This window comes from Gordionus sp. m RMFG-2023, chromosome 4 (assembly GCF_954871325.1).
Source record: "Gordionus sp. m RMFG-2023 chromosome 4, tfGorSpeb1-WG-v2, whole genome shotgun sequence".
NCBI classification, from domain to species: domain Eukaryota; kingdom Metazoa; phylum Nematomorpha; class Gordioida; order Chordodea; family Parachordodidae; genus Gordionus; species Gordionus sp. m RMFG-2023.
In genome coordinates, this window is record NC_088778.1 from 25,365,125 (window position 1) to 25,392,086 (window position 26,962).

Consider the following 26,962-nt stretch of genomic DNA (forward strand, 5'->3'; position numbering starts at 1 on the left):
AGGAGAGGGTTATTTTAATAATTATAGGGTTATTATTTTGAAATTTATTAAAATGAAATATAAATCCAGAAAGGGGTATTTATTAAAATTATGAGGGTACAGAAGTAGAGAATTTATATTGAGTATTTAATGTGATAAAAGTAGAAAATTTGTTAAAAGAATATTTATGAAATAAAATTTTTGATGCAAAATTAGTGATTAGATTAAATTATGGCAAAAATATAAATTTGTATAATGGGTGATTTATAAAAAATATATAAAATGAGATTTTTATGGTAAATTTTTTATTTTATATAAACATTTGGAGCCTTTAAAGGATGGATATGTGTGTTGGTTCATTATTAGCCCATTTTAATTAATGTTGATATTATTAATGTGATATATGAAGAATTTTAACCATTTTTAATTAATGATATATTTATTATGGTGAATTATTGTGAATGTTAATATTATTTCTTTTGAATTACTCTACATTTTTAATTAATATGTCATATTTTGAATGTGTATTAATATTAGTCTTATTTAATTAAACATGCAAATTATTGGATATTAATTAATAAATATATATGTGATATATTTGAATTTAAAATAAATTTTATCATTGCGGGAACATATGATATGATTATTCATTGCTATATGTTAGAAGTTATAAGATATCTTATATTAGGATTTGTTTTAAATGAAAGTTGTAAAACATTTAAATTTAAAGAAATTTTATCATTATGACTGATTTTCTATGATAAGGTGTGAAAAAAAGATCATTATGATGTGTTGTAATTATGAGATGTAAAATATTTAAATCCTATTCCCATATTTAAAAAATTTGTTTTTTTCACTACTGAAATCTATTTATTTGTGATGGAGATATCCTAAGAATATAATTATGTAGAATTATTGTGCCACTGTCAAGGTTTAAGTGGAAGAATGAATTCAGAATCAAGCTGGCTTGATAAGTAATATGAGTTGGCTAGCTGAATTTGTTCCAGAAATTTTAAATCGCTCATGAGCTTATTTATAACCACAAGTAAATTATTAAAAAATGTAGTAATATATTTATAATTATGCTTATAATATTATATCTTTAAAATTTTTATTTTATTATATTAATAGTTTCTGTTAATTGTATGATTTATTAACAAGAGATTGTTATTTTATTTATATATAATTTACTTTCATATTAACATGAAAACCAATGATATATCATTGAAGAAAACAGATATCGCTATTAGAATATCTATTCTTATATTAGGATAAATATTTTTATAACAATCATTTTTTTTTAAAATTATATTATTGTAATTTTACCGTTGTTTGATTTAATAAAATACTATGAGCCCTAAAATCCCTACATGGTAAAGGATAGGGGCACCATCTATTGAAAGCCTATATATAGTGTAATTTAGAGTTTTTTAAGTTAAAAAAGATATAATTGCGAAAAAAATATTATGGATAGCTGTATTGACCCTCCCCTTTTCTATGATTTGTTGGTAAACTAATTATTGTGATTTCCTTCCTTACCCAATAGAATATAATAATTTATTATAATTACCTCTTACCGTTCACTAGAAATGTAAATTTTGTTGGATGCTAGAGTTATTTTTTTTTGTTGTTTTTTTCTTTATTTTAACTGATGCATGGTAAGTATTGTTTACAATTTGATGTTTTTAATATTTTATTATATTATCTTTAAATTGTTTATTTTTTAATATTAGTATTTTTTGTTAATTGTATGATTTAATTTTATTTAAACAATTTAACTTTGTTGCGAATTATATATTTATTATTTTACTAATATATAATTTAAATTAATTTGCAATTAATTTGTTTAACGAAAACATTATTTTTGTTAAAGGCTATTTTATTTTCCTTATTTTTATTATTCAAATACTTTCAATTAATATACTTTAAAAATACTATATATATATATATGTGAAGATTTATATTCTTACTAGCATTATATTTTTTTGGAAACTATTTGAAATAAATTATTGTTTAAGTCAAACTCTCTATGTAATAAAACAGGACCACACCTTTTCAAATGGCGGTAACAATGCGTTTCCTCTATGGTTCTCCACTTTTTTCTAGTGATGAACTAAAAATCAATTTAAAATAAAGAGAAAGATATAAAATTTTAAATTTAAATTAACTTTTTAAAAATTAATAAAATCCATCACTATAAATTAACAAAATAGTACCTACCTGACCTTTGCTGGGAAGTGGTTAGCTATCTATGGCACCATGTCAAGCCAGTCTGCAGATCCTATTAAAAAAATATATAAAATAAAAATGCTGGCTTCTTGCGTAAAAAGAATGTAATGATTCAAATATAAAATATATATATTATTTTATTATATTTTGTTTACCATTTAATCAAGTATGCATTATGATATTTTCATATTATCATATTTACAACCTAATGAAACCTAGTCACCTAGAACTTTTATGTTATTCTTATTATCATATTTTATTTAGTTAATTAATTATTTATTTATCAATATAAATAATATTTAAGTTAATTATATGCCATCGGAATATTATATAAATTAAAATAAAAAATAAAGCATTTTTTTAAAACTTCAAAGGTCATCGTAAAAAAATATATATATAAATAAATAAAAATTGGTAGACAGGAATTTTTCAACCTTTAAAGGCTATCGTATAAAAAAATTTTTTTAAACAAAGAACTTAAAATTTTAGAAAAGGATACTGTAAATTTAAGGAAAGAGAAACTCACTTGTTGTAAAATACATAAAATAAAAACAAATAAAGTATACATATGAAGCGAAAAATGGTAAATCTTATATTAAAGTAATCATAATATTAAATTTTTTTTATAATGTCTAAAGTTAAAGATGGATTCCCCAAATCTGTGTAAAACATTTACATAGATAGAATTAGTAGGTAAAAACAAAATCGCCAACTTATATTCTAACGCAATCTTTCCGATAACATTTATATAAAACTATAATCCATAAGTTCTGAGGCGGAATTCAATAAAGATGATTCTATAATAAAAAAACTTAAAATAATGTATTCTCTAGAGAATGTTAACGCGAGTGCGAGTCAATCTAAGGATGAGAAATTTATAAAATGGGCGACTAAAATTTGCCATTTATGTAAGGAATGCAATTTTACAGAGGATAGAACTATAAAAAAAAAATCAAAATATACACCATATTTAAAGATATTAAATTTAAAATTAAAGATTTTGACAAAATAGATGAGATAATAAAAATAGGCAGTGAGTTAGAAGATATTGAAACAAATATTATTTTTTAAAAAGCTATTACTGGTAGTGAGTTAGAAGATATTGAAACAAATATTATTTTTCAAAAAGCTATTACTAAACTACAGCCAAAACTACTATATATATCGCCATCAGAATTATAACAGAGACAAGAATTAAAACAGATTTGATACTTATTACAGACCTTATGCCAACAATTTGCAAAGAAATTACCCAAGACATGAAAACAATAATCACAGATTTAATCAATACAGCTACAACAAAAAATTTAACAACCATTACAGACGAAACAATGAGAAGTTTTACAATGGAAATTATGTAGAAATTTTGACAGGTATAATCAAGGTTCATAACATGCAACAATTTAGATATTACAATAATAATGATTCACAACAAAGTCAAAACAATAGAGATTACAGACAAAATTCACAATCATCCCTGACCATAAACCCTTGATTTATATTTTCGTCAATGGTTTAAAAGAAAATGCAACGTCAATGCGAATACAAAAATGGAATATAGCAATGGGAGATTATGATTTTATAATATTCTATAGAACAGGAAAATACAACACAGCTCCTGATTGTTTCTCATGATTACCACTTTGTAAATTATGAAACTATCGATGTTACTGACACCACAAAAAATGATTTATGGGACATTCCAATAAATTTTAATAAAGTATTAGATGAAACACATAAAAACAAAAATATTAGACATTATTAACGATATAATAAAAGTTGATGGTATGAAAAATAAATCATACAAAAGCATGTACGAATTAAGTATCGTAAACAATTGCTTATTTAAAGAAAAAAGAATTGTTTCCTGTAGGCATGAGAAAGACAAGGCTGCAAGAATTACATATGGGACATTTGGGTGCTGGAAATAAGCCAAACTTGAAAACCGACATTGATCTAGAAGTAAAAAATTGTGAAACATGCAACATCTAGACAGTAAATCCAAATTCAATTCAATATCCCTGTAGAATAACTTCGAAACCTTTCGAAAGACACATAGATTATACGGGACCTTTTTTCAAAAAAAAATTTTGGTTAACAATAGATGCCTATAGCAAATTCCAAATAATAACCCCGTCAAATCAATCACAACTGAAATCACTTTAATAGAACTAATGAAAACAATTGGCATTTTTGGGAATACCTGAAGAAATCGTGACAGATAACTATATGAACTTCACAAGCCAGTCGTTTGAGAAATTTTGCCACGCAATAAAACTAACTCTGAGTGCAGCTTACCATCAGTCCAACGGACATATAGAAAAGATGGTAGGGGCATCCAAAATGAGCATGAAAAGAAATATTGTGAGAAAGAATACAGATTTTGACAAGTAAGATAATAATTAAAGGGGACAATGTGTGGTACAAAACATTTTTTGAAAACAAATGTAACAAAGGTTTGTCGTTGAAAAAGAGAGTAAATTATTATTCAAAATCAACACTTAATGCAAGATAATTAGAGGACACATCAACTAAATAATGAAGAGAACATGCGAGTTAAACGGTAATACTCTAAACAATGATCCTATAAGAATTTTCTTCAAAGAGGGAAGAGAAGTAGAGGAATGAAATAAAAATATACCAAGACCAAAAACAGTTGCCAATTCATTTTAAAGATTATATAATGAACGTAAATGGGTATATAAATTTTTAGAAGGATAAGTTATGAATAATATGCTATTTAATAAACATTAAAAATTAAATAAAACGCGAAATTCGTATGTGATTCCTACATTAATTATTCAATACAAATTATTTATTCCATGATTCAATATTCAATTCGAAATATTCTATGATTTAATATTCCAATATACAATTATCATTCACATTCTATATATTATTCTGATATAAATGATTTATTCCATTATTCATTAATTGATTAACTCTTATTTCAATTATTCCAAAGTTATTTTATTCGAGCTAAATTGATGCTGATAATAATTAACAAATAATAATAATTACAAACAATAAAAATAACTACAAATGATAATGAATAATGAGATTACGATGATCAAGATAATGAGAAATTGATGAACAAGTTGATATGACCAGCATGATAGGAACAACAGTGACGAATTGACGGGGAGAATAGCTCAAAGATAGAGGTGTTGCGAATTAAATATTTATTATTTTCCTATTATATTATTTAAATTGATTTGATCGACAAAAAATATTGTATCAATTTTATTATTTTTGTTAAAGGCTATTTTATTTCCCATATTTTTATTAATCAAATACTTTTAATTACTTTATAAAATACTAAATATATGTAGATTTATATTATTATTAGCATCATTATTTTTTAAATACTATTCGAAATAAATTCTTGTATAAGTTAAACTCTCTATGTAATAAAGCAAAGACCACACCTTTTCAAAACTTTCATATTAACAAGAAAACAGATTTTTTATATCGCTATTTGAGTATCTTTTCTTATATAAAGATCAATATTTTTATAACAATCAGTTTTTTTTACTTTCAAATTATATTATAGGAATTTTACCGTTGTTTGATTTAATAAAGATGCTACGAACCTTAAATTCCCTAAATCTATCACCTTTATTTGAATATTATTTGCTTACATTCAAATTCTTATCAAAAGTCTGATCTTTCATATTTCTTTCTTATTAATTTAATTTTGAATTTGTCTTTTTATCGCCTAGTTGGCACCAAATGTAATTTTTTATATTTTTTTTAATTATTATTTTAATCTTATTAATATAGTACTGCCAACACAACAGTTATTGTTTGTGAATTTATTTCACATTATCCTATAAAAAAAGATAATAAAAGGGATTCGAGCTCCTTAGAAATTTTGTCCATTAGTTATAAAAATTGATTATCTAGACATCTTTTACCTAACAATAGTATCAATATTCTATAAATATGAAACATTCTTAAAGAATAAAAGAATTTATATTAATATTCTCTGTGGATCCAGCTTATCATTATTATACCAACTATTCCATCGGGGGGACACATCAATTGGAATTCTTGTACATCCACTTATAGCCATTATTCTTGCATGAATTTATGGCTCCTATGCAATTTATTAATCTATCTAAATATTCTAATAGGAAAATGAATCAATTCCCTCTGAATATAGTATTTAATATATGGACTAGGCATCATAAATTAAATTTTTTCTTAAAAAATATTATTATTTATATTACGTTCTGGCAGTCGTCGTTCCTCTTCCATGCCTTCATTATATATTTTTTAAATTACATTATTCATTCGATGATAGTAATAGTTCTTTTATGACTTAGAATGAAGAAAATGAATTCAATTAAATTTAAACTTTCCTTTTTAAAGGCTATGTTTTTTTCTTTCTCAATATGAATTTCATTAAATTATATGTGAATTGGTGAATCCAAATCGGAGCTTCATATAAGAATTAGCATCGGCTCTCACAAGATTAACTCATTGAAATATTAAGTTATGATATTTTAATAATTTTATAGAATAAATATTACATTACCTTGACTTAAAAAAAAGGTAAATAATTTATTTTTAAAATAATTAAAATTTTTTTTTACCTATACCATGTTAAATAAATTGCCGACAAACCAAAATATTTTATTTACTAAAAGACGGTGCTATTATATAACAATTGGAATATTTATTACAATATTGGTTTTCCAAGATGAACATATTTTCAATTCTTCAAATTTCATAAGAGAAGATTACAAAAAAATTAGCCGAGAAAAGGCATTTTACTCGCCCTCCGACAACATTACCAAATTAATATCAAATCAAACACGATTTGAATCAAATATATCTCTATTAACCAATGTAACATATGATAAAACTAAAAATATAATATTATGGACTGCGTTTCATACTGATATTACATGGGACATCAAAGATCTAGGAAAAGCCCCTTTTAAAGATTGTGAATATACTTCATGTGATATTTCGAACAATAAATCTTATTTTTCAAATGTAGATGCCCTTTTATTCCATGTAAGGGATATAAAAGGATTCCCATTAAACCGTTCAAATAACCAAATATGGATATTTTTCAATATGGTAAAAAAAAAATTTTAATTAAAATTTAGTCTTTAAATTAAATGGTGATAATTGAATTTTTTGATTTACTTTATAAATAAATATATTTCTATATAATATATAAAATTTGATATAAATATCTTAATTTAAATATGGAAAGACATATGATGAATTTGTTAATTTAATATTATATTCTCCCCTTCACTATATAATTTAATCGGTGGCGGCGAAGTGTTCTTTTTAGTGGCGTTAGTTGGTGTGACAATTTTTCTCAATTTTACGAATTATTTATGTGGAGAACATAATGAATTTTCAGAGATCCAAACCTAACTATTAATCCGGTATATTAAACTAGATTATTTACAAAATCTAAATTGAACCGTTAAAAAGATTAATTAAGCATCCGAACCTAAACCGCTAATAAGTTCTAATAATCTATTCTGATTTGTAAGTTTCCTTAGTGTTAAAACGTCATAAGTTACGTCTCCGACCCAAAATTCGGATCATTATTTTGATCTTGACCCGAGTAGAAGTCGAAAGAAACAAACCTGTCCCAAAATGTGGGTATTTATTTAACCCCGACTTATAGTTGGTGTTTTTTTTCCCACCCAATCTAAAATGATAGACTAATTTTTTACCCGACATAGATAATTTAATACGAGTTCAATCCTATCCTTATATATATGATTTAAAAACAATGACAATAATTATTAAGTTAGATAATTATTTAATAAGTAAAACTTAATAAGATAAATATTGATAGATAATATATGATTATTAAATTATATACTATCCATAATTATTTATTAAATGAATAATATAGACATAATCTGTAATTATTATAATTACACTAATGATTAATATTAATTTTATTGATTCCGAACTCCAATTATGATTAATTCTTTAATGGTAAATTTGAATATTTATTTATTTCATAGAATTTTGCAATATTCAATAAATTTGCATATTTCTAAAAAAATAAAATACCCTGTGTTTAAAAATATATGTAACATCTTTAAAAAAAATGGGATTAGATTATATGTACACGAGTGTTGATAAAGTAACGAGTTACATGTTTGCAAAATAAAGACTATTTTAAGAATGTAAATAATAATTATAACTAGTTATCTTTTAACTTTTAACAACGCTAGTGTATACTTATAAAATGAAATATATTAATGTACATAACAGAAATGAAGTCAATTAGCTTGGTTAAAAATTGATATTAATGCGGAAATAACCATAATTATAAGATTGAATTTTTTTTTAAAAAAAAATATTAAAAATCATTTATAAACTTGTTATGTCATATTAATAAAAAAAAGGTATCATTTAAAATAAACATATATCATAGACAGTTATTTCCTTGAATGAGGGATAGATAAAATAATTAAATTTACACCCACTCCCCCCTCCCCGCCCTACCTTACAAATAATAGAATAAACACAGAATTTATTTTTGATTTAAAAAAATACTACTCTCATATTTAATTAAATTATATGATCAAAAGATACCGGACATTTTTACCCTAATTTTTATACAATATTTATTAATAATATTTATCTCAGAACTAATCCACAACACGGAATAAAATTATTAAAAAATTGGCTCAATCGCAAAAAAGATTAAATTTTTATTTATGAACGACATTTTGATTAACTTTTTATATCATTATAAAATTTTTAATTTTTACATTTTATTGTGATTTACATACCGGTTTATATAGCTATAATATTTCTTAACCGTATTATATTCGCTCTTAACATTTTGTTGATATTTTATTATTTGCGTTTGAAATTATCATATTTTCAAATATGATTGGTTTTAATAAATTTTATAAGATGATGAGTTCTAATAAATTTTTATTACCCCACAAAAATTCATTTCAATATAAAAAAAATTATGCCCCCTGTAGAAAATTCTTAGCTATGTGCCTGCTATGACATTATAGCTTGATAAACTAATCATTTAAAAAAACACCATATTTTCTTCTGGATTATATATTTGAAAGAAACCTTATACCCATTGTCGCGTAAGGCATAAAAACGCCAATTTTAAAAATTCGGTTTTGAACCACCTTATAGCGACTTCTTATATTGGCTCGATTATTTTAATATTTGACACCGTAAATTTAATATACTTATTTTTAAATTGCGAGATGGTTAATAAAACTTCTGTTAAGGCGAGGCTAGTGGTATGCTGATATCAATTTTTAAATATCCAACAAAGCCTTTCTAATATTTTGACAGAATTGTTAGTAATTTACATATATCGAAATAAAACATTGACTTTCTTACAATTAATATCTTAAATCTTTATTTTGATATTATTTTCTAATTAAATTATTATAATATGATTTGGAAAAATAAATATAATATAATTAGTTTAGTTTAGTTTAATAATTCAATATGAAGGCGTAGGAGGTTTATTTAAAATTAAAACATAAAATTTTGGGAAATTTAAAACATCTGAGAATATCCCTGAAAAATTAATTATTAAATAATTCTTTACATATATTACAAAAACATAATATGATTATGATAGGAGTCTCCTGTTCACACTTACGGAAATCTGACCTCTTACGATTATATCTTCAATTGGACCATTACCTATTTACCACAATCGGATATATACAACCCATATAATTCCACTGCTATGAAACGCAAATCCAAAGTTAGGAATACCAACAATATAAACTATTCGTACGGCAAGATAGAGTTGGCTATCATTGTCGTGAGCAATTGCAACACAAATAACAACCGACTTGGTGAGATCAATTTATTTTATTTCAAAGGGTTTGTCTTACCTAGCTATTTTTATTTTAAGGGCACCGTCTGGTTTACACGCAAAAAATTTTTCCCCCTTGTTTAAATGATTCGTTCTGCTTACAATCGGTGTTGATAAATTATATATTTTGTCTAACCCTTAGAAGGTCATGATCTTAATTTGATACCACTTACAAAGTAATTTCCACTCGAGAAAAGTAATTTTCATTAAATCATCTAAATATTAAAATTAAATTTACTAATTAAGTTTTGTCTTATTTACAATAGGAACTAATACAATTTAGCATTTAAAAACACCAATATTAATAAAATAAGATTTTATATTTTTAAAGCTATAAACATATTGACTAAATAAGATGGAGATGCACTCAGTGGAAGGTACACTTTTACTTATAATTTTAAAATTTCTACGCCTTAAAATATGGGTAGGGTATGATATTTAATACTATAATAAAAACAAAAATTGATCGTTTTTATCCCTTGAAAGGGTCAAATGAAAGGAATCTACAATAAGGCCAAGGCCTGATCAGGGTTAGTAAGGATAGTATAGATAGAAAGAACTGCATAAAGGTGCTAGAGTCGTTTTACTCCAAAAGTATAAAGCTAAATTCCACCATTTTTAAATTCTTTAAAGAAAAGATTCTTCATATCCTCAGCTCGACTTCACCATAAGCATATAATATAATTTTAACTAGAGTTATATTATAAAGAAATTGCGTATACAAGCTATACCTAATAATAGATACTATGGTATACGCCTATTCACCAATCTTGTCACCAATAAATTACATGAGACTGTTTAATTAGTTATTCAAAAATAGTACAACTTATTTTATTTTGCTATATAAATAAGTTATACAAATTATTTTAACCACTATCAAGAAAAATATTAAGCTTTTATATAAATCTTTCAAAGCCAAATTAAATATTTATGGAATTCAAAGTTAATCAAATATTGTAAGTGGTAGGGAACAGATATATGTACAAAATAAAACGGACTCTAGAAGCTATAAGTACTGATGTGTATATTAGATTAGGCTTAATATAAGGGAGGGATGAGATTAGCATTTTAAAAAAACATAACCCAAAATATATATTAATATTAAATCCCATCTTTGTGAGATCATCAGTTTTAGCTGAAATAGCTTGCCTTAATTCTATTATAAAGGTAGGAGTTAAAAGGGGTGGATACTATCGCTGAGGTATCAATTCAACATTTTTCACTGAATTTTTGCTCTTCGACTACTGAAAATTGGTAGGATATACGGATTTCTGGTGGAAGCATTGAGTGGATCTACTGGAGTGTAAGCAAGGAGCTACACTCTTTTTATGAAATTATTGAAATTTTATCGGAAACACATATCGTGAAGAATAGTGGTGGTTTAAATAAAAAAAATTTCATTGCGAAATTTTTAATAACCATAATAACAACTGCCTTATTTTTCTGTTATAGAAACCAACATCATGTTGTACCTTTTAATTAAAAAAGATAGTCGTAATGGATTTACTAATAAACAATATAATGTAAATTAAAAATTTATAGTAATATATTTATAAAAATGTTTTAAAAAAAATTAATTTTAACAAATAATTGAGTTCCTAAAAAGGAATAATAGTTAAATTTGAAGATATAAATGTGTATGTTCTATCTGAGGAATAGGAATTCCCTTGGTTCAGATGTTCAGATTTTTTTAAAAAAAATGAAAGGAACAAACTGTCCATTGATAGATATAGCTATTGGTCAGTCAAAATATAAAATTACTGAGGCTTTAATATGAAAATTTCAATAATCCCTGTATTTATAAATAATTATTATATTTCTAAATGTAGCGAAATATCTTTTCTATCTCTCAAATTTGAGTCTTAGGATTTTATTTTTATTCACGGTGGAGGGTTTAACAGGAATTATTTTAAGCTTTTTATCCCTGGATCTCATCATGATACTTTGTCCTATCCATAGAAGCAATATTCTCTATTTTTGCGGGGGTTATACATTTAATACCGTTAGTCTTAGGGGTTTCAACCTCTATAAAAATTAGCTCACCTCATTTTTAACCTTTATAGGATTAAATTTAATCTTTTTCCTCCATTTCTTCCTGGTCATAACAAAACTGTAATTAGTTTACCATAACAATATATATCAAATTAAAAAGATTTATTTTTTCTTTACAAAAAATGGTATAATAATATATTCAATTTTAAAAAAAATGTTTAAGAATTAATCGTGGAATTTCAAATTCATCTAGATTCAATCCAAGATAACAGTATATAATAATTTCTTTATCTTTATATAAATATGCATCCATATTGAATTTACTTAGGTTTGTACATCCGTAAAATTTTAAAATTGTACATGTTGGAATCTAACTCCAAAAAGATTTTTGGACTGTGCCGGACAACTTGTATAAAGTATTTTTACGGGACAGGTCTGAAGTTTAATTAAACAATTGGGTAATAATTATCCTTCATAATAAATTATTCGAGCCGAAAATCCTTTTCAAAAATTTTCCACGGTTCGGCCTCTAATTTAGATTTATTATGTCAAATTAAAGCAATAGTTGTTATATTATAATCAGGTTTGTTGAATTGCAACTTCTGAAGAATTATGCAAAGAGAAGCACATTGTATGATATTTTATCACTTCCTAAAAAATTGATATAGAGCTCTTCAATTAAATATTATCGATATTCTTTTCTGTCAAATATTTGTGGAGAGAATAAATTTTCTGATTGAAAACATTGATTAATGTCACTGTTATATAGCAATATATAAAAATTTCTAAAAATAAATTAACTTAAAAAGAATTAGGTTCAAAAGGTTCAAACCGTTTCACAAACCTTATTAAAGGCTTGGTGAGATTTTTTTTAATGGTTTAGGTTCAAATAATAAAGGCTAATACCAGTTTAACGGTGAGGTTTGGATATCTGGTTATAATTAAAATTACATCTAAGTTGACGATGACAAATTGGATGGTGGAGCTGGTTTATTCTTAGGTCCATTTTAAGCATATTGCTTTTTGTTATAATATTGCTATAATGATGTTATTTATATTGTTAAAATAATGTGATCAGTCAGTGGCGTAGCTAGGGAGGTGGGTTTGTGTTTGGACTCCAGCCAGACTAAATAAATTCACTACTGAATTTTCTTCAATTTTTCTATAATTATAATGATATATTTTGTTATGAAATGCGTAATGGTTACATTTATCGTATAGTAGGAGAAATGCGCCATAATTGGCCATGTTTGAAGACTGGCCACCACCCTTTAACTTTTTGTCTATTGGACCGATATCTCTCAAAATTGGTCAAAATGTGTATATTTATGATATGTACCTAACCTAAGTTCATTTATTGAATAGAGCAATCCAATAAAAAATATCTCAAATAAACTCTTTTTAGTACCTCTTTCTGGAAAAATCACATTACACATTTTTTTATTTGGTGAAAATATTACCAATTTAGATTACTGATATTTTATATAAATATTATCCGGCATTTAGCATTATTCACACAAAAAATTAGACTTTAATATCTAATAGACATATAAAGGCGCCTAATAATAATAGAGAGGTGAGAATTGTCTGGCCATGTATTGATTGGCCACAATTCGCACATTCACATATTCATGAAAGGAAAAGCTCGTGCAAAACAACATTCGGTGATATTTCAAATGAAGAACAAGTTTAAGAATGTTTAACAAATAGATAATTAAGATATTAATTTATAATATTATCATTAAATAGATGGTGATAAATTGAGATAATACTAATTAAATTAGTGTATAATTAATTTTTTATATAACAAAAAAATGTAGAAATATTAACATAGGTCTTTTACAAATATTTCATATTGTATTATTTTATATTTGGCCATAAAAACAGAGGAAGCTCTAACTTACCACCATAATATTATAATTCAGATTAGCCGTTTTATATATTCCCTTCTTTCAAGATTTGTTTGGTTAGCCAAATTTTTCCATAATGGCTCCTTCTATCATAGATTATTTAAAGTAAGCAAGTTATTATATAAAAAAATAAATATATATGTATATTAGAAACACTTTAGATAGTTTTTGATCAAAATACTTTACCCCAGTTAGTATATTATATTGGAATAGCTTACAAAATGCCTTTAATTTTTTTTACTTTTGTTATTTATTAATACGAATGTATGTGTCGTAATTTTTAAAGGGATCATGACTATCCGGGATCTACACGGGATTTAAAGGGATCCCTTTAAAATTTCAATTTTTTAAAGGATAAAGAACTATACAGCATTATCACGTTTTAATCGTGATAATTGTGAATCTTATTTTAAAAGCGTTTTCCACGAGTTTCATTGCGTTTTTTAATTTTATTGTTATTCATTAATTTTCAATGTTGTTTTTATTGGCCTTATGATATAAGATATGTCTAATATAGGGTATCAATCGATAGCTAATCAAAAGATCTGTTGAACTAGAGGTCAATCTTTCCCCCATAATGGGCGGGTCTAGGTCTTGGGGGGTCAGAAATATTTTTATTAACACAAAATATCGATATGGGTATCAAATAAAAGCTAATTTTAATATGGTTTGACTGAAAGTCTTTATTCTTGATATTGATAGGTATGACTTGGTCTGGGGGGTGGGGGTGGAGGGGAGGGGGTGTAAAAAATAATTTTTTTTGATATCAAATAAAAGCTAATTTTAATATCGTTTGATTGAAAGTCTTCAATCTTGGTCTTGATGGGTATGACTTGGTCTTGGGGGTGGAGATGGGGGGGGATGTAAATTTTTTTGACATGGGTATCAAATAAAAGCTAATTTTAATATGGGTTGACTGAAAGTCTTCATTTTTGATCTGGGGATGGGGGGAGTGTGTATGGAGGGGTGGGGGTGTACAATTTGATATGGGTATCAAATAAAAGCTCATTTAAATATCTTTAGATTGAAAGTATTCATTTTTTGTCTTGATGGTGCCAGGCCCTAGACATATTAGCAAAATGTCTAGTTGGATAGAATTTACAGAAATAAGAGAATGAAGAAAAAACAATTTTTAAAATCTTTTTTCGGTTCCAATCCTGGACTTGAAATATATAATTTGCAGTGTTCTATATTAGCACGATATTCCATAGCTATTTTTTAGTATCGATATCTTTAGCGTGCAACATATTTTTAAAAAGAGAGATAACGGTAGCTCGTTACTATATAATAGCAAAAATTATTATAATAATTTTATAATTAATTCGAAAATCATAATCTTTTTATTTATTAAAATTTAAATTTACATTTAAAAATATGCATTGTAAATATATTTTTCAAAAATATAAAAATTTTTAAATGTCAACAGTAGTGATTGATAATGAAAATAATTTTGGTACAGATCATATCGACAAAGGAATATCCCTTGAAAATGATGAATATGATTTCCTTTTCCTAAATTCACAAACTATTTTAATCTCGATAAAAAAATTAACACAGGGTATAAATTTTTCTATAAGATGTGGCCGAGGTTTTATCATCAAAAGTTGCTTCAAAGGTAATATATCAAACAAAAATATATCTTTAAAAAAAAAATTAGAAAATCTATAATGTTTTTGAGTTAGATGAGTTTATGTGATTTTATGGCCTAGTCTAAACATGCTATATTTCAACTGGCCATAAAATAGTGCGCTACATTTAAAAAAAAATTTCTACCCCCCCCCCCCCTCTACCTCCATCTCCCAGACCAAGTCATACCCATCAATACCAAGAATAAAGACTTTCAGTCAAACCAAATAAAAATTAGCTTTTATTTGATACCCATATCAAAAAAATATTTTTTTAAACCACATCCCCCCCCCCCCCAGACCAAGTCATACCTATCAAGACAAAGTATGAAGACTTTCAGTCAAACCATATTAAAATTAGCTTTTATTTGTTACCCATATCAAAAAAAAAAAAATTTACACCCCACCCACCCCTCAGACCAAGTCATACTCATCAAGACCAAGAATAAAGACTTTCAGTCAAACCATATAAAAATTAGCTTTTATTTGAAACCCATATCGATATTTTATGTTGATAAAAATATATTCGACCCCCCCCCTTAAGGCCTAGACCCGCCCAGTATGGGGGAGAGATTGACCTCCAGTTGAATAGACCTTTTGATTAGCTATCGATTGATACTCTATATTACACATACCTTTCATCATAAGGCCAAAAAAACAACATTGAAAATTAATGAATAACAATAAAATTAAAAAACGCATCGAAATGCGTGGAAAACGCTTTTAAAATAAGATCCCTCTTTATCACGATTAAAACGTGATAATACCGTATTATCATTCCTTAACTTAGAACCCTAATTTTTTATTTATCCCTTTAAATCCCTTGAAGATCCCGGATACTCATGATCCCTTTAAAAATTACGACATATGCATAATAAATAAAAATGTGAAAATTTGAATGCTAGTCAGGGTTTGCCGATATCAATGTAAAAAGTATACAAGATATGAAAATGAAATCCTGGCCCAAATTTTGTGTAGGGGTGGGGAATATAAAGGCAATAAAAATTATTTGGCTGAGCTCCCGCTAGGGACGCCACTGTTAAAATTTAATTAACCATTAAAATCGAATATAATATCTATCAACATTATCTATAATATTATCACATTTTATGATCGCCCGTCGTTCATCTCTTATAAATTTTATACTAAAAAATATAAATGGAAAAATGTTAAATATTCACATAATTTTTTAATCAGTTAAATTATTATTTTTATGAATAAATTAGAATTAAATATTGTGTCGTGTTGCCCCAAATCTAGAATGGATATTGAATGTTTTGGCCAAAATCACGAAAATAAAAAAAATCACGAGAATGTAAAAAAAATAAAGAAAATATTTAGCCAATATCTCGAAAATGAAAAAAATCACAAAAATTTTAATAAAAATATGGGGATTATTTGGCCAAAATCATTAAAATGAAAAAAATCACGTGAATGTAAAAAAAAGAAACTATTTGGCCAAAATCACGTGAATGTAAAAAAAATAAAGAAAATATTTGGCCAAAACAAGAATGTAAAAAAAAATATAGGAAATATTTGGCCAAAATCAGTAAAATAAAAAAATCACGTGAATTTAAAAAAAAATAAAGAAAATATTTGGCCAAAATACCTAAAATTAAAAAAATCACACGAGAATGTGAAAAAAAATATAGGAAATATTTGGCCAAGATCACTAAAATGAAAAAAATCAAGAAAGATATTTGGCAAAAATCATGAAAATGATTAAAAAATTTGTTGATAAAAACTTCCAGTTTCTGAGCAAAGATTGCAATTAGATAATTGAGCATCTCTAATTAATTAATACATATCAGATATTTAGAATCCTTATTAAATTTGCAATATAATGATATTATACCGATATATAATATTTACCTTAAAAAAAATTTTTTTAAATTTTAAAAATATATTAATATATAGTCAGAATCCATCAAATTTGCAGTTTAATGGTGAATAATATATTGATAAATAATATTTAGTTTTTGAAAAAAATATTATTTGATTAAAAAAATTTATAAAAACTTTAAGAAAATAGAGAAATTCATATATGTATATATTTAGAATCTCGATAAAATTGGCAATCTAATGGACGTACATATCGATATATAATATTTAGTTTAAAAAAAATTAATTAAATATATTAGTACAATAAAATTAGCAGTTTGATCATTATTATATGTATATTATTTTAGGTTTTCACAATTTTCTTTCTAAAAATTTAATATTTTTAGCAATAGGGGAATAAATCCTTACAATTTTGATAAAATGTTAAGCATATTAAAAGGGATATTTAAGATCGGTATTTTTGATATATTTTAATTTGGAGATAAATTGTAGCACTATAATTACAATTTTTAGAGTTGTACACTATAAAGCCGAATAAATGAATTTTCGATAACTTTAGGTAAAATATCACAAATATAATTAATAAAGAAATGTAAATTTATGCGTTATTTTTTTAAAAAATTCATCCCGCTTAGAGTAGTGTTGTTAAAAAGAAACCGATTAAGATATCAGCTAAACAAATATTATTTAAGTATCGAGATTTGGCAAATAGATGTCCAAGTATTCTAGCAATGAGCAACATCTTTAGACTTACATAATGTTATTTTGATTATGATCTTAATCGGTATTTTAAAATCAACCTGAATAGGGCTTTTTAACAACACTAGCTGAGAGGTTATTTCGTTAAATTAAAATTTGATGTTTAAAATAGACAAAATTAATAAAATATTATTTTACTAAAATCGTTATTGCGCGCAGTATTCTTTATCTTTGTTAAATATACTGAGATAAAATTATTTTTATTTTAGATAACGGGCTTTTTAAAAATTAAATTTTATATCGTTCCATCATATTCTTATATGGTGATGATTAACAAATAAGAATATTAAACGGATTAAATAGGATTATTGTATAAAATGCAAGTGTAAATCATATATTATAATTCTCATGAGCAACCAACTGAAATCCTTAAAACAATAAGTTATTAGTGGTTACATATAGTAAGAATATGATATACAGTCTGGTGGATAATATTTTCTATTTTCGATGAAAGCCCACAAACATACAGACGCACCAATTTCACTTTTTTTAGCCCATACCAAAACATACATTAACACTAAAAATAATGCAGAATATTAATATTTATTGGTGAAGATATTTAATATTATTTTTTGGATTAATAAAATATAATTGAAAAATATGAAATATAAAATTACAACACCTTATTTTTTCTATTTGAAAAGTTTAGGAATTTTAAAGATACCGAAATAAACTATATATTATAGCACAAATATTGTTTCGGATACTCCCAATCCTCCAAATATTTAATAAGATTTTAAACCTGACAAAGATTACATTGTTTTAGTCAAATATATGTTTTTTTTAAGGATTGGGAATTAAGTTCTATGAGTTGTTATATTTTTTTTTATATATCAAAATTAATCCAGGATATATTTATCAAGGAAATAAGGACGATAATGAAAATACACAAGCTAAGTGACATTAAAGAGATCGGGGATGGAGTCGGTAGGTTAAAACATGAAACGGCGGCGATAACTTTTCAAAAAAATATAAAATAGAAATTATAAACAAATGCATTACACATAATTAACCAAATAAATATAATATATCCATCTAACCTCCACATTCCAGATTTATTTTATATAATATATGTACAGATTCCGTCAATCTTTGCAAAATATACTGAGATATAATTATTTATTTTTAGACAACGGGCTCTTTAGAAATTAAATAATATATCGTTCCATTATATTCTTATATGATGATGGTTAATTAACATAGTTATCTTTAAATATAAATAAGAATACTGGCAATAATAGATTTTAGTTTTATAATATTTTATTAATTTTGTATACGATTTTTAAAGAAAAATCCATTGTTATTATAATAAGTTTTTAAACATAAAATTACTTAATTTAACAAAATAACCTCTCAGTGGGTTGAATTAAAATAAAATAATGTATGAATTTACATTTCTTTATTAATTATATTTGTGATTATACATCTTTATTAAAAATAATCTATTTCTACCTAACTTTATCAAAAACATTATTTCATTCATTCTATCGGCTCTATAATACAACTAAAAAATTGTAATTATAGTGCTACAATTTACGGCCCCAAAATTAAAATATATCAAAAATACCGATCTTAAATTTCTCTCATTTTAATACGCTTACCATTTTATCTAAACTTAAGGTGAGTTATTATTGCTAAAAATATTTGAAATATTTATAAAGAAAATTTTTCTTTGAAATAATTATGTGAAAACCTAAATAAAAAAATAAACATTATATTAATCAAAAGGGTCTACCTTCATTCCACATTAGCAGTACCAATGTTTCCATTAAAAATTTTAATAAAAAAATAGTTGACAATGTTAAATTTATAGATTATATCAGCTCTTATTATATAGATTATATATAAAGCTAAAATTATATTAACTATACAATTTACATCGAAGCTTAGACCTGAAATATCAAAACTAGAGAAATAACAATCATTTGTTAACTTTTCCCTACCTAACTTAATTTATATACTCCCTGAACTCTCTATTTAATCCTTCTTTCAATATAATTTTATCGCAAAAGAGACCACAGGAGCTCGCAGTCTAGATGTACGGGGGGTATGTTCTATGAATTTCCTCAATAATAGCGCCCTGATATGTTATTCCAACAAAGAGCCAACAGAAGTTTGCATGAAACGTTACCTCTCTCGTTACAAGTTTTATCTGGCATTCGAGAACAGTAACTGTGCACATTATATAACGGAAAAATTTTTTCGTGCACTCTCCGTGGGGACGGTACCCGTAGTGTTTGGCGCTCGATACTCTGATTATGTTAGGGTAGCGCCACCATTTTCTTTTATTTTCGTGGCTTCGCCCTTAGCGATTACTGCCGGAGTCATGGGTGATTTTGTATTTGTCATATTAGCGGCATTCCAGCAAGGTTTTATTTTATCCACTTTTAATCTTTGAGCGGGTTTTTTAAATTTAAAAATCTGATTTTACCGAAAATGTATATCATGTTTGGAATACCTACCTTGTGAATTTAATAATGTTTTATCATGAACTTTTGAACTTATGCTTTTCATAGATTTTTCATATAAATTATATATGACTCAAATATTAACGGCAAATATTTCTGAAATTCATAAGATGGGTATTCTAAACATGCCGGAATACATATCGGTAAAATGAGATTTTAAATTTAAAAAAAAACGCTTTCAAAAAATGATTTAAAGTTGAAAAAATAACACACTGCAGAGGAAAACCATATATACATATCTCAATTTTTAAAAAGATCATAACTATCCTGAACTATTCTAATCTTTAAATAAGTTCCTCTAATAATTCATATTCTTGCGCTTTCCCTATTAAATTTTTTTAATAAAATTATTCATTGAATAGGACGCAATGCAAGTTTGATGATTATATATATATTATATAATAATGTATAGTATATTTATTTATTTTAATCAAATTACCAGGGAATCAATCTCAAAATTCTTCCATTCCAAATATTAATCTGGAGATACCAAAAAATCATCCATATTTTCATTCCAACAATATGAATGAATTAGTTAAATACCTTTTAAAATTAGATTCCAATGACACACTTTACAATGAGTATCACGCTTGGAGAGAGGAATACATTATAGTAGGTAAAAAGAACAAATATTTATGCTCAATTTGTGAACATCTGCATCTCAAGGACATCCCTAACAAATCCTACAAAATATCCGATTGGTGGAATAAAGAAAGGGATTGTAAAGATTAAATGGAAGCCATCCAAAATATCAAATTTTATTAAGTCTCATAAAATATTTTTAATTGTTAATAGATGAAATACACTTATTTATATAAAATTTATAATTATTTATTGACTAAAAATAATAAAACGTTTTTCAAATAATAGCAAATAGAATTAACATTACCTATGCTAGATGCTATCGTTATAGATGGTGATTGGCTTAGTTATTGCTGACGATGTTTATAAAAAATGACCATAGCCATTATATTTAAAATGTCTATGGTAATCGATTTTTTTTGTGACTACAGCTGCTTAATAATAGATATTTTTGTTGGCTAAACTTAGGCGCTTCCTCAACTATAGTTATTGTATTCAAAACATATTTTTATTATTAAGTATTTTATTCTTTTCAATCTTTGTTTTTAGAAGATATTAATAAATTTTATATCGCGATATTATCCATTATTTAAAAAATTCAAAATAATGTATTATTATTTTTATTTTTTATCACTTTGTTCTAATGTTGTTACACGGTTGGTTGTGCCAATTTTTTATACCCGATAACTCAATCTTCAAGCCAGATAAATATCACTTAAAATTCAAGATTTCTCTAATAGATGTCCAAACCTTTGTGCCATCTATGAGAAAATTCTTCAGGCATGCGTAATATTTTTCTGGATCTCAATCTAGCCATTTAACAATACTAATTTGCCCTCCATTCACAGCTATTTTTTTAAAAAAAAAATTACTATTAATTTTTATTAATAAAATAATAACGATGATTGTCATTTCGAAAAGATTTATAATTATTTTTGTAATTTATATTTTTACATGATGGAATTTTTTTTTTTAGAAATTAGAAATGATACAAAATTTAAGAAAGTCTTTAGTTTTTTGAAACTTAAGAGCCTAAAAATTATTTATTTTATTATAATTAAGTATCAACTTAAAATAGAAATCGATGTCTGCCTCATAAATGTAAAGGATGCAGGAAAGAGTCCCATCCTACAGGTAGACATGAACTTGTTTATATTCTAAAGGGCAGTTAAGTCAATAAATTAGTGGATAACTATCTTAATCTCATGGGATCCAATCCCTTCCTGTCTGCTGGGAAAAGACTACATGGCCTTACAAATATCCCTTGGTTTCGAGGAAAACATCTTATTTGAGATTTCCGTGTGTCTCACAGTTCTCCTCTAACCGAAACATTGACCTGATTATAAGAGCAGAAAGGTCGAAATCTTGAAAGTATGACGACCTTTTAATTTTTTTAAGATTTTAGTTAGAAAAATTCTCAAATCCTTTTATAATTTTACTATCAACCCAAGTTGCTGTGTACCGAGGCAATAGTTTCCTTGGATCTCAGTCAGATAAATTTTTAATGAGAGCAATTTATAAAAAAAACATGCTCTGTAGGCTAAAATGGAAATATATTTTAACATTTTTTTAAAAATTTAAGCTACACTCAAATGGCATATATGTATTTTTAGAATTTTATTATAATACTATATCTTTTTTTAGAAACTACAAAAAAAAAGGTTCAAAAAAGTGAATATAGAACCATGTAGTAATAAATCGAAATAAATTAAGAGTGAGAAGAAGTTATTTTCGGTTCTATGTCTATGGGTAAAATTAAAGATAGTTATACCCTTAAGTAACAAAATTTCAACGAATGTTTTTACAGATAGATATTGTTATACCACATAAAAAAATGTTAAACCGTTAAAAAAAATATCCCTTTATTAGCCAAAAATATAAGTTTTTAAAGTTATTTTTCTATACTTAAGTTTGACTCATTCAAGATTTAAAAATCACCTCTATATCAATAATAATGAGTCATAATTTGTTTGCATTCGGAGAATGTGTCATAACAGAATATAGCAATTCCATAAAGAAATGATAATTAATTGTTAACTTAGCCTCATTTATGGTAAGCGCCATTTGCTAAAGCAATTAAATTATTTGCCGCATAATTTATAAATAAGCCAATAATAGATATAATATATAAATGCCTAGCGAAATGATGAAATCGCAACACCTACTTATGTTTATATAAAAGTATTATAGATATGATAAATTAGTAGTGAATTCGCTAGTGATTAATTTCCTATCGTTTGAGAGAATTGCGTTAACTATAAATGAAGCGTTATATCGATATAATTTTCCCTATCCTCCCTTAAAGTATTTTATCATGAAGGGAAGGGGGGGGGGTAATATTATTGCGCTTTTCTTGATATAATTCACAGCTGATTAATACCTCAAATCCGTAAATTATATTATCCTCCGGTATATATATACTAGTGATAATTATATTTTAGCATTACATAACAATATTTCATATGATAAAAATTGTTCCCTGGTTGTTATATATTTGATATATTATATCGAGATTTAAGTCAATTAAACTCACAAGAACAGTAGGCTCCCTTCCTAGTGGGCATCCTTTTCTTTGAATTTTTCTTATAATTAAGGAACAACTCGGCCTTCTTCTGTTAACGGCTGTGGATAAATAGGTTGCCAAATCGCCTATGATTAGAGTTTGTGATAAACAATTATTTCTCCATAAATTTTTATTTAAATATGTTAATTTTGATTCTTAACCTTCTCAAAATAGAGTTCTGCGAGATCCAATCCGGACAATTCGAGAATATTTTTACGGGCTTGACCTTTTATATTGATAATTAGGCAAATTTAGGTAGTTTTCCTTTATAAAACATTGTTAAAGGACGGATTGGACAACTTGTACTAAATTTATTTTATGGGCCAATATTTCCCCGAACAATGTTCTAAATCTTATGCTAATCCTTAATTAATTTAGAACTTTTACATTTTAAATAAAAATTGAATAAATTATATTACTTGTTAAAATAACTATTGTATAATTGATACTAAGTTGTAAAGGTGGATACCCCAACCCAACATGTGTGGTTGAGAATTTTAAAATCGTTAATTAATTTGAAATTTAGATTATAAATCTCCTATGTTATAGGTAGCATATAAAGCTTAAATTATATTACCTAATATTTAAATCGAAAATTAGGCCTGAAATATAAAACTAGAGAAATAACAATGATTTCACTCTTTCTTATATAACTTATTTTAAATACTACCTATATTCTCTATTTGATCCTTCTTTCCTATTCCAATACTTTTTATCTTAGAGGTAATAGTAGCTCGCAGTCTAGAAGTCTGGGGGATATGTTCTTATTTCATAAATAAAAGTGCTTCAATATGTTATTTTAGGGAAGAGCCGCAAATAGTTTGCGACCCATCTCGTTACAGGTTTTATTTGACTTTCGAAAACAGTAATTGTGCGCGTTATATAAGAGAAAAATATTTCTTGAACTCTCCATGAGGCCGGTACCGGTAGTGTTTGGAGTTTGTTACTCTGATTATATCACGAAAGCGCCATCATTTTATTTTATTTTCGTGGTTTCGCCTGTGTGGCGATGAAAAGGTGTCGGTTATTTTATATCTTGTATATACATGTCTTAATTTTAAAAACTACCGGGGATTATTCTGAGCTCTTCAATGCAACAAACAAATTAATATTATATTTTATTTTTATCAAATTCCAGGGAATCAATCTCAAAATTTATTTAACCCAATTATGTATAAGGAGATGCCAATGAACATCCATATTTTTATTCCAAGAATATGGAGGAACTAGCATATTACCTTTTAAAATTAGATTCCAAAATATCACGCTTGGAGAGAGGAATACGTAATAGAAGATAGAAAGGACAAAAATCTATGCTTAATTTGTGAACATTTTGTATCGCAAAGACATCCCTAACAAATCATATAAAATATCTGATTGTTGGGGGATAGTAAAAATTAAAAAGAATGAGAGTAAAAATATCAAATTCTAATAAATCTCATAACATATCTCTTTAATTTTAAATCATTTTCTATATTATAGAGCTCTCCTATCAACTATTTATTAAAGGTGTATTTTTATTTCTTTCTACTTTCAATTATAAGATAAAAATATTTTTTTTTTATCTAACGTTATTATTTCTTATTTTTAATTTTATCACTTTGCCCAGCTGTTGTTAAACAAGATTTTAGACATTATGTAAACCTCGAGATTCGGCAACTATAGGGCCAAATATTTTTGCCATCTATTAACCAAATCTCCAGGCTTATATATTACTTTGGCTAAAATTTTAATTGGGCTGCTTTTAAAAATACATTCAAATCGGGCTTTTTAACAAAACTTCTTAAAGTTTCATATAACAAAAAACTTTTAATTTTAATCGTTTCTAAAAGTAGAAAGCTTAAAATAGAAATCAATGTCTATCATAAAAATGTAAAGGGAGTGGGAAAGTCTAATCCTACAGACAGATAAGGTTTAGCTTATATTCGAAAAGGTTCAGTCACTAGAATAATTAATTTTATAATCTGGAAAATTAGGTTTAGCTAACTATCCATATCTCCAGGAGCCCATTCACTTCCTATCTGATGGGAAAAGGTCAGATGTCTTTACAAATATTCTTTGGTTTCGAGGAAAATATCTTATATGGGATTCGTGTTTCCCAGTTTTCCTCTAACCCAAACTTTGACCCGATTATAACGGCCGAAAATTACAAAGTACCACGACCTTCCAGGTTTTTATTTCATCATAAGTTATTCATAGACACTAGGCTATAATTTCAAGATTTTAGTTAGAAAAATTCTCAAATAATGGGGATCACAGATCTTTTTTTAAAATCAACCCAAATTGTTGTTTTCGGAGGTCACAATCTTAGTTTCACTTATAAATTCACTGCCGCTGCCATCATGTTATTTAATAGGGAATAGATGTGTTCGAGTGAATAGAATTGTGTTTCAAATATCTTTGAATCTTAATCATATATTTTCCTATAAAAATATTCGTAGCAAATTGTATCATAAATCACAAAAATATATATCAATCTCAAATTCAAAAACATTTCTTTTATAGATCTCAATGAATCGATATAAATTAATAAATAATCGATCATCGAAATTACACTATAAAATAAAATGTAATTTAAAAGATGATATAAGTAACTGAATCTAAGTTAAGCAATAGAATAATAAAAACTAAATATAAATCGTATATTTTAGTTATTGTCATAAGACATTAAAACTAAACAAATATCATTAAAATAAAACTAAATATAAAGTAAATATATATAACATGTATTTAAATTTTATTATATATCGTAAGTAATTTACATGTTATTTTTAATATATTATTTTAAATAAAATGTATTAAATGCGTTTTTCATTACAACTTAAAATAAATTATTAATTAAGAAATCCTCAATTATTTTATATGTAATATTATTTATTTTTTACTTTAGTTTAAACCCTATTAAATGTCTACCCCCATTTATAGATCAAATTATAATAAAATGACGCTCATTTGGAAATAATACAACCCAAGTTCATATATGTTTTGGTGGGACCACATCTATTAGATCGAAAGAAAGTGTTATATTTAATACTAACCTCGTCCTAAAATGAGATTCGAAATAAGGAGCTTAGAAAAAAAATTATGTATTTTATATCCAATTTATTATGGATAAATATAAATAATTTTTAATAAATGACTGAATTAGGTAATTA

The 26,962-nt window shown here is 25.7% G+C and overlaps 1 protein-coding gene and 1 long non-coding RNA gene across 5 annotated transcripts; one reads left to right on the forward strand and one right to left on the reverse strand.

The window, feature by feature from the left end:
* Positions 1-1,955: 1,955 nt before the first annotated feature.
* LOC135928216 (uncharacterized) lies at positions 1,956-6,694 on the reverse strand. Its single transcript, XR_010572253.1, has 3 exons — positions 6,441-6,694; positions 2,200-2,260; positions 1,956-2,092 (listed from the first exon to the last, which is right to left on the reverse strand). It is a non-coding gene; the product is annotated as an uncharacterized LOC135928216 (long non-coding RNA).
* Positions 6,010-22,156, forward strand: LOC135928214 (alpha-(1,3)-fucosyltransferase fut-5-like). 4 transcript variants are annotated; one of them, XM_065464604.1, is made up of 5 exons: positions 6,019-7,299; positions 9,824-10,046; positions 12,282-12,329; positions 20,207-20,563; positions 21,105-22,156. In XM_065464604.1, the coding sequence occupies exons 1-5, from the start codon at positions 6,814-6,816 to the stop codon at positions 21,392-21,394; spliced, it is 1,404 nt and encodes a 467-aa protein (XP_065320676.1). In that variant the 5' UTR covers positions 6,019-6,813; the 3' UTR covers positions 21,395-22,156. The 4 variants fall into 4 exon arrangements, with proteins under 4 accessions (XP_065320679.1, XP_065320676.1, XP_065320678.1 ...); XM_065464605.1 differs by having other exon boundaries at positions 6,025-7,299; positions 20,207-20,524; XM_065464607.1 differs by lacking the exons at positions 9,824-10,046; positions 12,282-12,329 and adding an exon at positions 19,043-19,121 and having other exon boundaries at positions 6,010-7,299.
* The last annotated feature ends 4,806 nt before the right edge of the window (positions 22,157-26,962 follow it).

Bases quoted from the DNA above. Each gene is read 5' to 3' on its own strand.
- LOC135928214 (XM_065464604.1), top strand. From the start codon at position 6,814: ATGTTAAATAAATTGCCGACAAACCAAAATATTTTATTTACTAAAAGA. The intron at 10,047-12,281 runs GTGAGATCAATT...AAAATGTTTAAG, and splicing joins CACAAATAACAACCGACTTG to AATTAATCGTGGAATTTCAA. The intron at 12,330-20,206 runs GTATATAATAAT...TTATCGCAAAAG, and splicing joins AGATTCAATCCAAGATAACA to AGACCACAGGAGCTCGCAGT.